The following is a 17,677-nucleotide window of genomic DNA, read 5'->3' as shown; positions in this document are numbered from 1 at the left end:
TCAATTTTTTCAAACGAGAACCCCTGTATGTCTCTCTATTTTGGTATAGTACTATAACAAGGGAACACTTTACTAATACATAAACCAATGTTCATCTCTTTCGGATTTCGAAATATTCGCGAGTTTATGGAGATAAGCAACTGAAAACAGTTATACGTCGTTTGAAGGCAGAAAGTTCGACTTTTCCAGATTAGATATCCTGCATTTTGCTAAGTTCTCATATTGTACTGTAATAAGGGAATAATTTACTAATACATAGTCTTATATCTATCTCCTTCGAATTCCGGGATATTCGCAGACTTATGGATATAAAGCCATTCAAGACAGGCATCATTTAAAGGCAGACAACTCGATTATTTCAAATTGGAGATTTATGCGTTCTCATATTGTACCATATTAAATTACGTACATAGTCCTAAATCTATCTCTTTCGGGAATGCAGTTTAAAGTACGGTCATTTGGCTCTTTCAAAAGAACCACAGGCTCTACGCGTTCCCGAGAGATCAATAGCCAAAAATTCTCATTTGACCTCGACATCGATTCATCATCAAAAACCCAAATTCAAGCACAACAAACGCCTTTTTCCTCATCTCCAACAAATTTAATTTCAATCACAAAAGACTAGACTTTTGGGTTTCAGTTCAAGACGATTAATAATCGCCCTGGCATGCGCGCCGCAACCCTATGACGTCAGTTCATTAACGACGCTAATGAAACACATGGATTTACTAATTGAATGTCCGTGTATGGCATAACAGCATTTACATATCAAGCTCGGCAAGGGAAGGTAATTAAAGGTAATTAGAGTTTCAGATGTTTGGAAGCATGCGAATTTTTTTTCATTGGAAAATGGTCAATTCTCATCGTGGTTTGTCCATGAAATTGGGCCGAAAATGGAGTTATAGGGGAAAGTTTCCTAATTGCGGGTATAGAAACGAAAGGGAAGGTACAGTTTTGTAACTGGTAAATTATTAATTTATGGCTCTAATAAATTAAACGTCAAACTCATGCTCGTATATAATTAATTATTCGGCATAAACGTTTTAAAGTTCGAGCTAAATCGCTATGTTAAAGCGTTATTATGTCCTTCTAACAATAAATTATGGGCACTTTTTGTGTGCAAGATAGCGGGGCCCTAAATTCCTCCGAGGCGCAGATAAATTATTTTCGTGTTGACAAAAGGGAGAAAGTCGAAAAACGGCATCGTTTCACTGGAAAAAAAACGAATATATCGGCTGATCGGGAGGAAAAAAAACTTCATAGGAACTGTCTTCAAATTTCGAAGGAAGAGAACCTGGATTTTAGCAGATTTTTGTGAATCGCTGCCAGATTTTTTTAGATTCTTTAAATCCCCGCAGAACTGCTGAAAAATTCACATAATTCCTGGATCAAATCTCAAATTTCCAATGGAAATACGGGTTCAACATCATAAACTCCATTCAGTGCGTTATATGGTTTATTCCAGTCGGTTTCTAGTTCACCTGAATTATTTTATACACCCATTTGAGCTATATTTTATTGCTTTAAGCATGCGAATGACACCACGCAGCAGTTATGTCCGGAGGATGGGACATTGCAATGTACGTGCTATTCACGAGAAAAACCAGTGCAGGGTTGTTGTCCCGATGTGTGGTAATTTGGACAGTTGTGGAGTTTCGATAAAGAGATTCTGCTAACATAAAGATTAAAGATTGAGTTCTCTTTGATAACCTACTGGAGGACTGTATCCGTTATAGATAAGATAACGAGCAGCGGGACCTACATGTAATTAAAGGTAAACAGCAAACGAATTCTTATTTACACATCTATTTACGTTTGTTATGGTCCTCAAGCCGGGAAAAAGTTATATTTTCATTCAAGTTTTCAACGTATATTCTCTAATTTGGGTAATATTTGCAACAAAATATGTCCGATTTCACTGTAGTACTACCAGTATGAACAGAAAAACCCGAAGGAGAGTAGAAAAGTTGCGAAACGCCAATCAGTTTTTACAATTTATAAATTTCTATAATTCCTAAAAACGATAACTGAATAAAGGTTGCAAAAACTAATTTTGGGTAATTGCTGAGTAAACACATTGGACGCCATTATGATTTTAAAGAGGACAAAAATCAAAGTAAACTATACAGTGGAAAGAAAAAATAGGGATCGAATTGGCTCTCTATCTGGAAAAGTAAAAGAGATATTTCATCTTGGTTTATAGAGCTCATCAAGATGATTCATTTGAGCTTTCTTTGAAGGCAATTGCTCTACTGGTTCCCGAGATATCGTGTTCAAAGTTTGAAAACTACTTCCAAAAAATCAGGAAAATATCGTAATATTTTTAAAAACCGTTTTTTCGCTCAAAACGACTGGTCAATAAGGACACACAGAATAACAGAATATGAAGTCTCAAAAATACATTTTCAAAACTTCCATTTTGAGGCATATTTAAAATGATGGAAATAAGGAACGAAATGATTCTGTACCTCAGGAACCAAAAGAGATGCCATTGCAGTTCGAATTGCGCGGGCTTATAAAGCTCACTGAGACCATTAATTTGTAATTACAAAAATTATCAACCGAATATGAAAAAAAAACGAAGACAGGCTGGGATTTGATTTTGGAATAAAGGGAACTATTTGCATCGTATTCCATGAATTTATTCATTTTTAAATCCTGTTAAGTACGTCCCCGCATTCTACCACATTTGGTTATCAATCATTTCGGAATTTGAGATGAATTTTCCAGTTTCACAAATGCTAAATCCAGAGGCATGGTCGATAACAGAGCAACGGCGAATTAAAAAAAAACACCGGCATTACAAAAGTAATTACACTTAAAAACTTCGTAATTGTAAAAAAACGTCTCTGGCAAACGTCATTGTACTTTGTTCTAGCTTAAAGTCCCTGACATTCGAGAACTTCAAAGTAGAACAAAGTCTTAACCGGAACTAACCTGAACCTAGATCATTTGCATCGTTTTTCACACCTTTTTTTATTAATTTTCAAATCTTGTTAAGTATGTCTTTACATTCCATTATACCAAGTAACAGTCTGAAACCAGGTACTAGGGTTGAAATATCGGAAGTTTTGGTATGGTCTTTCACTTTAATCGTTTCATATCGATTCTATATTGACGCTGAATGGCTCAATTAAGGTCTTAGAGCTTTGCAAATGCAGTTTAAAAAACTTTCATGTTGAGACACTTTCAAAATCGCAAAAAAAGGTCTCAAAATGATTCTGTATCTCAGAAACGAAAAGTGACATTGCAACGTATAACGGTTTGCACAGGCTAATAAAGCTGAATAATATCATTAATTTGACCTATTCTCTGGAATGTCATTAATTCATTGGTTCGAGGCGTCCAACTTGAAAACTTGAAATATCTATATAAATCTATAAGTATCAGAAAGGTCATTAATATTTGCATGTTTGGAACGTAGTAGTGATATAGTTTACATTGTAAGTATATAAGAGCTGTCAATTGTTACTGGCAGCTGTGTTCAAAATGCCCAATTTTGGTGCTATTTTTTCGGATTAACCTGAAAAAGATTTTTTAGAAAATGATAAATTTTCAATAATTCTAAGTCGGATCATTCGAAAGTTTCGTTTTTCCGGGTTTATTAATTTTTTCTAGAAACTGATGCGCAAAGAAGTATGCGCAGTGAAATCTTCCACGTGTTTTCCAGTAAGTTATTGAGGGACGCAATATATATCCAATAATTCATTAATGGACCAAATTACACCCCACCACGAACTCACCCTCGCCCCGTAAGGATAGAGAATCCTCGTCTGGCCGACTTGAACAATTCACAAATTGCTTTTCAATATAATTCTCCCTCGAAGCACGCTCGGTAGTGCGAGGAGTCTCCAATCTCTCCTCAGTTGTAGAGCGACCGCGGGACTGTTCGCGTCGTCGTATTTCGAGCTCGCCTCGTTCTCGCTCGAAATCTGGTTACACCGAGTGTTGTGTGTGTACACCACATTTAAAATATGGCCGAAAGCCGCCTTTAGTCCGGCCCGGAAAACCGTGCAAAGCTGCCCTTTCTTGGATTATTGTGGCGGGTCTCAGGACCACCCGATTCGGACTTGTGTGGATTTTCAAGAACTACCACAAGTTCCGCGTGAAATCATTATTGTGAGCTCGTTGTAAGTAGATTTGTGAGCATCTGTGCGTCCCTGACTCATCACTCACACTCCATGGCCGGTGAGATGGCCAGATTTGAACCCTCTTGAAGAATTTAATATTAGACTTTCGCGTGGGCTGCTAAATGCTAATCAGGTTTTGTCAACACATCAAAACACTATTTTAAGCCTTAGGGAGATTTCCAAAGAGAACAATATCCACACATCATTAACATACATCACATTCCAGCATCAAAAATAGAGTATCAACGAATAGTTTCTTCTTTCACGTGATCCAAATAACCGCCCTTTAGACCGCCCTTTCAAAACTTTCAAAGGGTGGCTCCTCCTTGGTAGCTGCCCAGGACCTCCCCCCAGGTCGCCCTTTCACCACGCAGGCGTCAATGCACTGGTGAAGTCTCCAGAGGGGTGGAAATACACCTTTAGTACAATTGGAGAATTTAATCTTCAAAGAAATCTTTTTGGTTTGGTCTGCCCTATGTGGGCAGCTTTAGGTTCTGGATGATGTTGGAAATTTTGTGCACAAAAACCAGTTTTTTTAAAGAAGTTTTGTAGCTTTAGTCGACAGTGTGTGGTGGTTCTGGATAAGGTTTCAAACTTTTCCGTCAATGTCAAGTTTTCCTTCTAAAGGCGCCATTCACGTGGTGGGATAAAAATGCACTTAAAATACAAATTTCAGAGTGTTCATCACGTTTCATGTGGTGTTATCTCAATAGTGTTCATCAAGTATTGTTATCAGTGTTTGTAGGTATGTCTGGTGATGTTCACCTTTTGATATTTATTTACTTCAATTGAATGCCTTAAATTTTTGAAGAATGTTCGAAGGAACAAAAAAGTCTCTTCACAAATCTGCCTCGATTTCTTCACTTGAAGCGCACAAATCTTCGTTGTGATGCGAAACGCTGCGTCTTGATATTTCAGTGGAAATGGATTGTTAATACTTTCTATTTTTAAATCCGTGGCGTGTAAATTTATTATACAATAATTCTCCATTTTACTGCGTCTGCGGCACAAATATTTATAGCCGAAGTAGTTAATTATAGTACTCAATTGAGTGTTACGCCTCTTGTTTGGGAAACTGGGAGCGCAGCTCTCGAACAAGGAATGTATAGCCGGCTTAAAATATGATTTGCCATAATATACTGGGTGGCTTAGAAATTGTAGGAATAACCCTCCAGTTTGGATGTAAAAGCTCCAAAATTGTAATCAAGAGAGAGAGAGAATCTAAGTGCTAGAACCGCAAATTTCTGGGCACTTTGGAGTGGTTCGAATTGTCATGATTTAGATTAGGATATGAGCATGTAGTGGTTTCCCATCGAGGTCTACAGTGGCGCACCAAAAAGAGGAGAATTTTCAGAAATTTCGAAAATATAGAAACCTTTAAGAAAATGAAAAATTGGATAAAAATCATGACATTTTGCCACGTTGGGAGATTTTTACAATCTTCAATTACGTTCAAATCCCTAGCGCTAAGTCACTGATCTTTTGCAAAAAAAAATAAAGATTTCAGGTTACGTAGAGGTCACATCAATTTTTAGAAATGTTCTACTAAATTTCAAAAGGTGCAAAATTAAGTACTTTGTTCAATTCTATATTTGGTTTAAAATCTGTGTCTCTCCGCCTGTGATTTATACAGGAAAATTTGAAATTTTCAGTTTACACATGTAAAGACGTTGTTTGGTCAGGGAATAGTTTAGTACACAGAGGGTGTATATATTGAGTTTTACAGATGTTATAAAATTGAAAATGGTAATATTTAAGGTTGTTTCTATCATCTGGAATTACTTTCAATTTCTTTTTTGCTCCGCCTATGAAGCTCCAAAGAGAAAATTCAAAATTTTATGTTATGGAAAGACGTCATTTGGCAATGAAATTACACACTACTCATTGGCGTATCCTAATTTTAATGTGTGCTTTGATGAGAGTTATAAGGTTGTACAACATATTTACTTTCTCAGCGAAATGGTCTAAGTTTGGAATTTTTAGCGTTTATGCAGAAGTAGACACAATGAATTTGAAGTAAGTAATAAATTTATGCGTCTAATATAAATATATTACGTACGTACTTCATATTCATCGTACCTATTTCTGCATAAACGTTAAAAATTTCAAACTTGAGGGAATTGTATAGGCGCAAAGGTAGAAAAATAGATTTTCTAGATGGAAATTTGAATTTTAGGCATTTTTACGGAAAGACACTTTTTAATTAAAAATTGATGCGTTTCTCTTATATACATATAATATGTCAACATATGCGCTTTTTTTCCTCTATCGATTCGTGACTAGCGCAGCTGTTACCGTTTTCGGGATATTAACACTCTAGTACCAGGTACTTCACTTAAATTCAACTTCAGCTCTATCTAGGTTTGCTGCACAGTCACCGTGCCAAGTCGGAGACCCAAACGTAAACGACACGATATTGCCCCCTCCGTCAAATCGAATTTTAAAAGTCTGATTTTTACCTGTTTTTAACCGGGCACAATCTTGTACGAGCACTCGTTACTTTTATATGAAATTAACCTTCAATACCTCACAAACTTTTCCAAATTTTGTCCATATTTTCATTCGAAATTCGATATTTTTCACGATGAAAACGAGAGGAAATTCCGAGACGCCATTAATACTGACAACCGAAGCGTTATTATTTTGTTTCTAAAGCCTCCTTGATAAAAAGCGTCGCTGCCGTATGACGAATTTTTGTGAAACCACGTGTCGATTCATTTGTACTGATAATGATTAAACACCAATCATTTACCTCAAATCGACCGATTGGGATGATGGCATGACTGTCATTCGCGTTCGAGTGTGTTTCTCAGATTTTAGACGTTCCCCGTCCATACAATTTAGGTAACTGTTAATTTTTCTTATTTCTAATCATCTTTTTTTAAGTGAGGACAGTCACAGATTTGTCACCGAAACGTTAACAACAGCTTTTCCTTTGAATCCTTAGCAAAGGGTGAATGTTGTTTTTTTTAATTTTGATCGAGAGCAGCGCACAAATCCACCTCTACCTGTGTGCCAGGCGTCATTCTCGAATAGAATAAAAGAAAAAATTAAACAGCTCCAATCAATATTCAAGAATCTGATGTAAGAGTTGGATTTCAAATCCAATCCTCGATTCTGAGACAATATTGCTTGCTTGGGGACTTACCAATTTCCCCCCAATTCCTACATTTAAGCAAGTCATTGTTCTCAATTGCAGGCTTGTTTAAACTGGCGATGTTATCTCGTTTTTTAATTTATTTGGATGTTCCGATATAATTTAAAAAGCTCTGACCCTTCTCGCAAACCACAGACATAAATTTGGTCAATGTTCGTACCTTTAACGTACTATTCCGATATTTATAAGTGAATAATTTTAATGACCTCGGCTCTTCCTGCATAAAGTACCAGTCTAGAGAGCCTTTTTGAAAGGCTTCACCGTATAACCGGTTAGACCACTCTGGTTATATAAATGGAAGACAACCGCCTTTAATTAAAAAAAAGAATGAAAAGGCGTTAAGCAACGATGATATTCATTTAAATAAGGGTTTAAACGATGCCGTTCTGGTTGGTTTATTCAGATGAGTCGTGTTTCTTGGTTAAACCTGCGAAAATTTGCTGAAGTTGAGGCCGATTTCAAAACAAAACGTTCCACTGTGTTATCTTTTGCCTATGAAGCAACGGCTGTAGTTAACTATAAAATATTGCCTACTGATAAAGATGCCATTTCATTAACGTGTTTCAAATAACCTTGATATATGTTTACTACGCAAGGAAATTAATGTATTAGGCACGTCGATGTTAGATAATATTTTATTGTGGGAATATTGTGCAGATAGGTTCAACGCATACTTTTATTTGTTAACAGTGCCCGAATTGCCTCAAACACTCAAAAAACACCCAAATTTAATGTGGGGCACGCCCCCTCTTTGTCCGCAACCTAAAAACCGAATTTTAAGTGTCGGCCGGAACCCACTTGGATGAGGGCGAAAACTCCGGTTTGGAGGTGGAAATAGTGCATTTTCGCCTTTATGTCCTTATATAACTCGCCTCAATAAAACGTTTACTACGTTCACACAATCGAGTGATTTTTATTGTTTTTTCGAAATTTCTATCTAATATTTGTGTAGTTAAAGCCCTCCAAAATTGACTTCAATGTTCCGCAAATGTTTCCATTTTTCTCAAAATCCATACAATTTAGTCCTAGTATTCTTTTGCTAGATCACAAGTCCCTTACGACCGTTAATTCCCCCGAATCTCATGCACGTACCATTTTTTCCGTGCCATTTCAATATTTTCGCACTCATCCCTGGTTAGCTTCACATTGACAAATGTTAATAGCAGAACATAAGGACTTGTCACCGATCGAAAGATGAATAAAAGACTCATAGATTAACATATTTTATGTGTATAAAAAAGTTAGCAGTTGCTTTACTTTTGATTTTAAAATTGTCGTTTGGTGAAGGGGCATAAAATTCCAATTTTGACTTTGAAATTGTGTTTTTGCACCTTTACGCCCTTAAAACTCGCTTCAATGAAACATTTATTATACGCACACATTAGAATAAATTGAAGTAAAGGAATTGGGCTATTTTTTAAATATTTTTTAGGTACTACTTAAATCCCTACTATTAATGGAACCAGTTCTCCATTATTTACCCAAAATTTTTGCAGATTTCCCCACTTACGATTGCTAATTTCCTTCAATCACATGCGTATAGAAAAGCTTTTTTTGTTTACAAGGTAGAGAGCGTAAACTGAAAACTTTTCAAAAGGAAAACGTTCGCACCATTTGGCATTTTCGCACTCATCCCTGATCAGTTTTGTATCTTAAATTTCGTCACGAAAAAATAATGCTAAATAAACCTTCTTATTGGTGCCTTTCCAAACACAAAATCTACCCTAAAATAGTGGTTTTTCGCTTTTTTCTCGACTACCTTTCATTGAGGTGTCAACGTCCCAAACATGGTAATACTTTCACGGTGGAACTGGTTACCAATCGAAAAAAGAAGACGCATTGGATGTCCATAAAAGAAACTCAAGAGTTTTTCAAATTGATCACAAGAACACAACTTTTACAAACTATCTTTTCTAGGGAATCCTTGCTTCTTATTAGGATTTTCATTCACTGCTAGGTACAGTTAACATGTTACAAAAAGGTATCGCTTACCAAAAACCCCATATCTTCCCACCAAAATTAAATGGCCAATTGTCCTTTTCTCTTTGGTTTGTAGATTGACGACCTTTTGGGCCCTATCAATCGTTCTGAACGTGGTACCCAGCTGATTCTGCAATTTCCCAAATTTAGCCTTCAATTTTTGAATTTCAAATTAGTCTTCCTCCATATAGCTACGTAGATAAAATTCAAGCATTAAAACTAGCAAATTACTAATATCAGCCAAGGCGAAATTATCTATCCTCCCCGATCACGAAGTTGGAAATTATCGATGCTCCATTACTTTTTACTCTCATAGATTGATAATTGCGCCTCAACAGGTCATGAATCACACACAAACAGTGTAAATTCCAATCTTGGGTTCAATTTTTTGCCGTTCCAAGGGCAAGCAAACAAAGCCCTTTGTGAAACCTTATGATTTAAGTAAGAGTTCCTTCCCATCCATGCCACATTTCCTTCACTTCTCCAAAGAAAGAAACAATCATCTGTCTTTCAGCTCGATGGAATGAAGAGAGATGGAGCATTTCGGGTTCTGCTCAGCCGCTACCTGCCTGGTCTGGTACATAATAGCGCAGTCTGAGACCAGACCCAGGTGTAGCCCAAGGCGGATCAAAATCTGTATTAGTTTTACTACCTGGGTAAAGAATGTTAAGAACGGCCCGTTGACCCGACATTATTAAGAATTATTATTTTCGAGTCCGAAACTGTTATTGTATGGTACCAGGCCTAGAAGCGCGAGGCAATTTGTCAACCGATCTGCAATGTGACATTTTTGGGGAGTTTGAACAGAAAATTTGAATTTCGACTTCGGTAGCTCCGCAGATTTTTGAGATACGTATTGGCAATTTGAATTCCACTTCAACACCATACAGACGCGAAGCTAAGAATCTATGTCTCGAAGCTTCACATATGTATATTTGCGAGCGACATTCCTCCACCGGCTTTCGAGATATCCATGATCAATGTTTGAAAATAATGGTCGAGTGTAGGGTTACTTGAAAATGGTTTTCGCCTGTTATTTTTTAAAATGGGATTAAGCCCCTGCACGCCGCGGGCCTTAATCAAATTAAGTCGCCAATTCTTTCAATTATTCAGAAGTATTAGGACCTTCATACAAAAACTCAGTGTGGTACGGATCAAAAATTTCGTGGGTAATAAATTTTATCGTTTGTTTTTCTTTTTTTAGATTTAATATGAAATCGGTTCAAGCACGGTCCTGGTTTTAAGCAGACTGAGTTGGCACTTTGTATTATTTGCGAAGATCAGTGACGAAGACTCAGTGATGTAGAGTGCTCTATTTGCACCTAAAAATTGATTTACTGATCAATTTGGAAAGCGAGCTTTCGTCTTGTTAGTTTTAACATAATAGGAATCAAGTCTTCCTACGCCCCTGGTTTTAATCAAATTATGTCGCTACTTTTTCCAATCATTCATACGTATGAGAATTTTCTCACCCAAAAACTCAGCGGCGCAAAGAGCTTTAATTTGTAACTACAAAGTTTCTAAAAATTGTTTTTTCTTTATATTATTAACATGAAATCAGTGTAAGCATGTGTGATTTCAACCAGAGGACGTTGATGATTTTTTTCTCATTCATATCGATTATGGCATTTTCATGTGCAAATTCATTGACGTAAAACCCTTTTCTTTGTACTGAAATTTTTAGATAATCACCTCTGGTGTTGCAGCTAATGTCGAATCGGACTCCAGCACGTCTCTGGCTTTCACCAGATTAAGTTCGTATTTGTGAGTTCTTTATTTTCAAATTTCAGTGACGCAGAGCGGAGCTCTCTGTACCCGCAAAATTTTGAAATAATAAATTTCATCAGTTTTCTCTTTTTTTTTTTTTGTTAATTATGAAGTAAAAACCAGTGCGCTCGTGGTTTTTACTGGATTAAACTGATAATTTGGGTGTTAATTAGAAGGGATAAGATTTAGTGCCTCTGAAACCTTCGTGGCATTAAGTGTAACGGCAATAATTTCTTTCCGCTTTGGTACCACTGCACCCACTTCTGCGCAAATGATAAAAATCCCAAAATTCAATTGTTTTTCGCAGAAATCAAATCTTTTGTTCAATCAGTTCTTATTTCACGTGCGCTGGAGCCGAATGTGAACACGCATACCTTCAAGGTCGGAATTGACTCCTGCTTTAGGTTGCAACCAAATAGCCCGATACGCCCCTGGTTTTTCGCCACTTGATTTATTAGCTCAGTGGCGTGGATGCCTTCGTGCTCTGTCTTTACGTTTCAGCGCTGTATATACATCACCAGACTAGTCATCGAGATAATGAACTAACAGAACAAAGGGGGATTAAGCCGTAATTAGCAGACAAAGTTTTGAGCCGTAAATTGAATCGGCAACTTTTTCCCACGTAATTAAACATCGAAGCTCATTAAAAGCCAGATGGTCCGTAAAATCGGGAACAAGTAATTTTTTGTCGGGTTCCTACAAAAATCGAATTACCCGCCAGTTAATTTCAGGTGTAAAACAATTGAGTATCCAATTTACGCTCTCTTTTAGCATCGATCGAGGCAATTTTAAAAACTAATTAGACCTTCCCTTCGTGGAATATAATTACCGAGCCGGCCGTCTCCCTCATTCGCCTGGAAAAATAATAGAATAATACGCGTATCCCTACCCCCATTCCGCTCATATGGATTCCCAGAGGTTCAGGGGCGGAATTCAATTATTTCCGATGTATAATTACCTTAGAAACACTTTTTTTTCTCAACTCTTTAGTCCAGGGCTGGAATTGCCCCACTGAATATCTCGCGAACTGTCCTGCTGCGCAACACGTAATACACATAACAATGATTCCATACAAATAATAATTATTTTTTCCATTTCCGCAGAGCTTGTCAAGGCCTGAATCAATGCCGAAAACTTTCAGGAAAAAGTATTATACACCTAAACAATTTGTTGTTGTTCAGTAATAACTGTTGGGTAATTCCCAGGCCAGAATCAATTAACTGCTCCTCCAAAGTTTTAATTAAAAATATGATATTTCACTTTGGAAAAATTGCTCACTGATATTGACAAGCAGAGAGCAAAATATGTAAGCATCAATTAATTGTTGTTGTGAAATCAGTGGCACGCCAGTGATTTTTTACCTAATTTAAGACAGTGCAGCAAATTTTTAATTTCGTCGTTCAGAGACAGAAGCGCGCAACGCGCGGCTTTAGGGCCGCATACAATTTCTTAAATAGAACCAATAAAGTTGGTAAAAATTATCCAAGACTAGCTGCACGGTAATGATTTTTTATAGCCAGCAATTTAAAAAAATTGCAAGCTATAAACTACCAATTGCACGCCAATGATGTTCGCTTCGTTTACAGTTCCCAAGGTTAAGTGTCAGTGGGAAGAAAATCGGTTTTCTTCAAAGGAACAGCGAAGAAACAAGCACAACTTGAGGAATAAAAAAACTGTTTTGTACGTTCTTATTTTAGAATATTTCCCGCCAGGTTCACAAAGCAGTTCTCAAAATCCTGTTCGGACAACGAATTTTTGCCCTGATTGAAGGTATGAGAGTTTTTTGAAATGAAGAATATTGTTAGTTTTGGGCAGTGATAACCATGGGCGTAGCAGGCCTCACGCTCGTAGAAAGTGTTGCCAAAAAGTGAGTTTTAGAAAATATTAAATCAAAGAAAACTTGTTTCGAGTACTGATTTTGTGCGAGTACAATAGTATAAATATGAGCCCAAATTTGGAAAAATTTCAGTGTGGTTAATCGAAAAACAGAGGCGTACTAGGTATATCATGCTAAATGTTACTATACAATTTCCAAAACACTGAAAACCGAGGGAAAAAATCGTCTTTGAAATAAACATGCCATCATTTATGTTTAATTATGGCATTTTTAGCGTTAACGCAGAAATAGTTACGATGAATATGAAGTAAGTAATAAAATTACAAAATGGAAATATGCAAGCCAATCTGTTTGCGGTCGTTCCACTGGTTGAAATTGATTATTACAGATAGATAGAGAATGAAATTGAGCATAAATAGCCACACAATAGAGCAGATAATTGAAGAAATTAAGCCAAAAATGAGATTTGGTTTTGACTGTGATAAAAAAATATATATTCATTTTTGAACAAAATCATTTTAAAATCAATTTTTGCGAGTGAGTAGGTGCGCCTGTTTCATCAAAGCCGCTTTTTAAACCAAATTTGAACAATAAAAATATTATTACCTGTAATAATCAATTACATCCGGTGGAATTGCCGCGAAGCAGAGTTGCTTGCAAATTTCCAATTTTGTAATTTTCTTGCTTACTGCATATTCGTTGTACCTACTACTGCGTAAACGCCAAAAATTACACGTTCGCACGATGTTGAAGGTGTAAGTACCAGTTAAAACCGGACAAAATTGTCAGTTCGGTAAAACGAACACCACTAAGCGTGCCAAGTCCATGGAGGTACATGTTACCAGTTTCCAAGACCACCCTGTAAAACTTGGTTATAAAATTATATTGCGTGGACACTGACGTAGTTATACAATCTAAGGTAAAGTTAATAGATGAATCCCAGAAAATTAACAGATCGATTACCTAAAAAACCAACTGCGTAGCAGGTTTTTAACTAAATATTTGCGGCAGCACAAAGAGGAAAAAACGTATATGTTGACATCATTTGTATAAAAAAAACTGCTCAATATTTTTATTATTTTTTCATATGTATACACTTTTTGGTAAATCTCACGAAAACCTCAATTTTCTGCTCGGAAAAGGTAAATTTTCCATTTTATCTTCATAAATTCCTTTAACGAAACACGTACAGATAATAGGAAAATGTAAAGGAGATAATTGGTGCTATTTTAGAAGATTTCTTCGGAGTTTCTTTCTCTAATACTAACACAGTTATGGATGTCCAAAATTGGCTAAAAATATTCAGATTTTTTTCCATTTTTTTTCGAAAACAATAAAATTTCATTCCAATTCACTTTGGCCAGATTGTATGTCTCGTACGATTACACATCTCCCTTAATCATATTTACATAAGCTTTTTCCTTCATGAAAGACAGACTGAAAACTGATTTTTAAAAATTCTTCGAACGGGAAAATTTTCGGGCCTATTGGATGTAACCGTTGAAAATTGGCTACAATTTTCCGCAGTTTTCCAATCATCCCCCGAAAAAACACAACATACTTGAAATTTCTTTTTGTCAGGTTATAGGACTGGACTTTCCGAGCCTCCCATTTCTCTAAATCACGTACAGACCGAAAACCCATTTTTTAAAATTCCTCTGACACTGAAAATTTCAATTCAAATTCAAATATGTAACACTTATTTTAATTAACTGCAGTATTAATGATGTGCTCGGAGTGAAAAAAAATTGTATAATATTCGTGCATGAAAGCCCTTAAAGCCCCCTACGCCTTGGAAAACATCTCCGTTACGTGTGTTTTAAAGGCCTTCTTGTACACTTGTATTATAAAATACTATGATGAACATTGGAAATATATGAAAATCTATAGATATCGCTGTAAAACCTGAAAAAACCGCAAGGGAACAACTTCTAACGGTCCTAATGCCATAAAAAATCCTGCTAAAGTTGTAATTTTTTGTACTATTTTGCACTGAATATCTGGAGAGACATAATAGCTACGGTTATGGCCTTGTCAACAATAGAAAGAGGAGGAAAATGCGCATATTTTAACATGTTCTTCGCCTGTAAAAGGCAATAATTTCTATTTTTTTAACTCCTTTAGGTGAAAGTGCCCAAAAATCTTAAATTTCAGCTCGAAAAGTTGCATTTTCACCTTTAGACCCTCGTAACTCGTTTTCCACTTTCCCTCAATTTTTTCCCGTTTTCCTTCGAAACTATAAAACTGAGCTCGCATTTTTTTTTCGCCCAGATTGTAGTTCTCGCTAGCTAGCCTTCACATTTCCCTGTACAACATCCATATCGAAAACTCATTTAGTTTGAGGAGATACAGACCGAAAACTGATTTTTGATAAGGGCAGAAATCCCCTCGATTACGGTCCTGCCGTAGTAATTCTAACCGTTCCGTCCCCTCGCGTTACTCGAATAAATTGTTCGTCCCTTATTGCACCAGTGATTGTAATGCAATACTGCTTATATAGAGCTTAGAAAGTAATGTATGATAATTTATCGCCTTTAATATGCAGAATTTATCAATTTACTTGAATGGCACAATGGAAACTTTTATTAGAGATGGGGGATGCGAGTTTGGAACTATTGAGGGGATGAGTTATTGGGGTTTGTGATTAATGCCATTTGGGGTTAAAAAGATCGTGTGTTTTGTGAGGAAGTGATCGAAATCGAGGGAAGTCCTTAATAGAACCCTAAATTTTTAATTAAAGGCGAAACCTGTTTAAAAGTTATAAAATATTCGGTAGACAAGGTCGGGCAGGCCCTAGGTCGTATTAAAAAAATTAATTAATTTTCCAAACTCATTAGGTGGGATCAGGAGAAATTAAAAAGGTAAAATAAGATTTATAATTTTAATAACCGAATCGACTTCATAACAAGTTAAATAAAGTATTCCTTCCCGTCAAAAGGATTAAGTGGAAGGCGAAATTTGAAATTAATTTGTGTTTTGTTGAGTCGTCAAGAAAACTACCGATGGAGGTGTGGTTTTAAAGGTACAACACGTTTAATAAAGCAGAAAACACCGCGTTCGCATTATTTAATATCCAACAGGCCTTGAGTGACGGTCCCAGATCTGAAAAGTACCTTAAATATAATATGTAACCCGAAAAGCAATTATTAATTGGGTGACTTGCAGTAATTAAGCTCGATAATGGCGTTATAATATTGTCTAAGTGCAACAGCAAGAGAAGACTGAAGTCTCTAATTGTACGAACATTACTTCTCCAAACTTACTTTTAATGAAGATTAATTGCCTTTATAATTATAATTCGGTTAGGGTCTCTCCAGGGCCATTAGCGGAGAATATAAATATATGGGTTTCTGAAGGGAATTTTAAAAGCATCATAATACTATACCGGGGGTCCTTTTTTGCAGGAACTAGGATATTGTAGCTAAAGAGAGTCTTTCCATACCAATCAAGAGACCATTTTCTGTCAAGCTGGCAGCTTTAGCCACCATGAACCCACACTACCATCCATATGGAGGACCTGGAGAGCTGACCTCACCCCATCCACCCTCTCCAGACAACAATAATTACCATGCCCATGCAGGGGGACCACCAGGCATGCACCATGCAAATGGACACTCCATTGGATCTATTGGTAAGGTTCCATTCTACATTTCTCACTGTTGCTTTGGTAAATTGTTTTTATTTCTTTTCCGTACTTGCCGCACACCCAGTGCTCTCCAAATCTTGGCTTAAGAATGTAAGACACTTCTCTATTATTTCTCTACAAATTTGGCTCGATTTGAAAATTAAATCTTCTTGATTTCTATACAAATTCCTCAATTTACAATCCCTATTTCCTTGTTTTAGCGCAACTTTCAGGTTGAAGCCATGTGCACCACTGGTTTGAGTCGCTCTGAATAACGAGCTTACTATCTTATAAGAGGCAATAAAAAGTAAATTTTTACGAAAAACAGACTTTCAAAATTTTACTTTATAGGAGTTTACAAATCAAAAAAAGACGCAGAAACTAAAAATGTCTTTCCCTGCCTTCCGTAACCTTATAGATTCAAGCCAATGATTTCTCGACTTTTGGACGCTACTTAGAAAAGGGGCTTTTAAAAATTGGTTTTTATGGGTTTTACAAATTTTTCAGAAATCTGATAAGTAAAATTCTGATTGTGTCGTGTTACACTCAAAGTAAGGCCTGTACGCCACTGGTTTCAGCTGAAATAAAGTGCTGTCACGATAAGCTCCTGCTGACAATACAGAGGTTAATTTCACTCTCACTTCAAACACAAAATATGTGGTAAAGTGGACATTTTCAGTCATTTTCCGAAGCCTAACTAAATAAACTACGCCAATGGCTCTCCGTGAAAAACTCTTTGATGTCCTCTTCGACGATTAAAATTTGCCCCTGAAGCAAACAAACCAGACACGTGACGCTTTTGCTTAGTTAGTAGTTCACTCAGACTTAAAATATTTGTCAAAAAGGCAATGGTCAGCAATTTTTCGGAGTGTAAATAAATAACCTGCACCAATGAGCCTTCATAAAAGGACTTACAGGAGAACTCATTGAAAGAAAAAACAGAGTCTAAGCACCATAACTTGTTCTTCTTCTCTCGCTAACGACCTACGCCAGTGAGCTTTCATGGAAGAATTCTTTAGGGGCACTCATAACAATTAAAAAATATTCCTGAAAAAACACGGGCGTAGCGTCTCAGGCCACTTAGCTCCCTTAGACAAAAAAATTATCTAAAAAGCGACCAGCGATTTTTCATGTCTCAAACTAATGCCCAATGGTCTTCGGTGGAAGGACCCTTAATGGTG

At 36.6% G+C, this 17,677-nt stretch overlaps 1 protein-coding gene across 2 annotated transcripts in view; it reads left to right on the top strand.

The window, feature by feature from the left end:
* Positions 1-666: 666 nt before the first annotated feature.
* The window catches only part of LOC136412189 (LIM domain transcription factor LMO4), a 38,008-nt gene continuing 20,997 nt past the window's right edge, over positions 667-17,677 (top strand). The window contains exons 1-3 of one of the 2 annotated variants that reach the window (XM_066395163.1): positions 667-797; positions 1,529-1,774; positions 16,276-16,502. In XM_066395163.1, the coding sequence (XP_066251260.1) occupies positions 16,358-16,502 (145 nt within the window). In that variant the 5' untranslated portion in view covers positions 667-797; positions 1,529-1,774; positions 16,276-16,357. Of the gene's footprint in view, positions 798-1,528; positions 1,775-3,849; positions 4,131-16,275; positions 16,503-17,677 lie in introns of those variants that run through there. The other variant, XM_066395162.1, reaches the window with a different exon arrangement.

Source organism: Euwallacea similis, chromosome 11 (genome assembly GCF_039881205.1).
Source record: "Euwallacea similis isolate ESF13 chromosome 11, ESF131.1, whole genome shotgun sequence".
Lineage (NCBI taxonomy): Eukaryota > Metazoa > Arthropoda > Insecta > Coleoptera > Curculionidae > Euwallacea > Euwallacea similis.
Note: the sequence above shows the minus strand (reverse complement) of the source record. Positions and strands in the feature narration are given on the sequence as shown.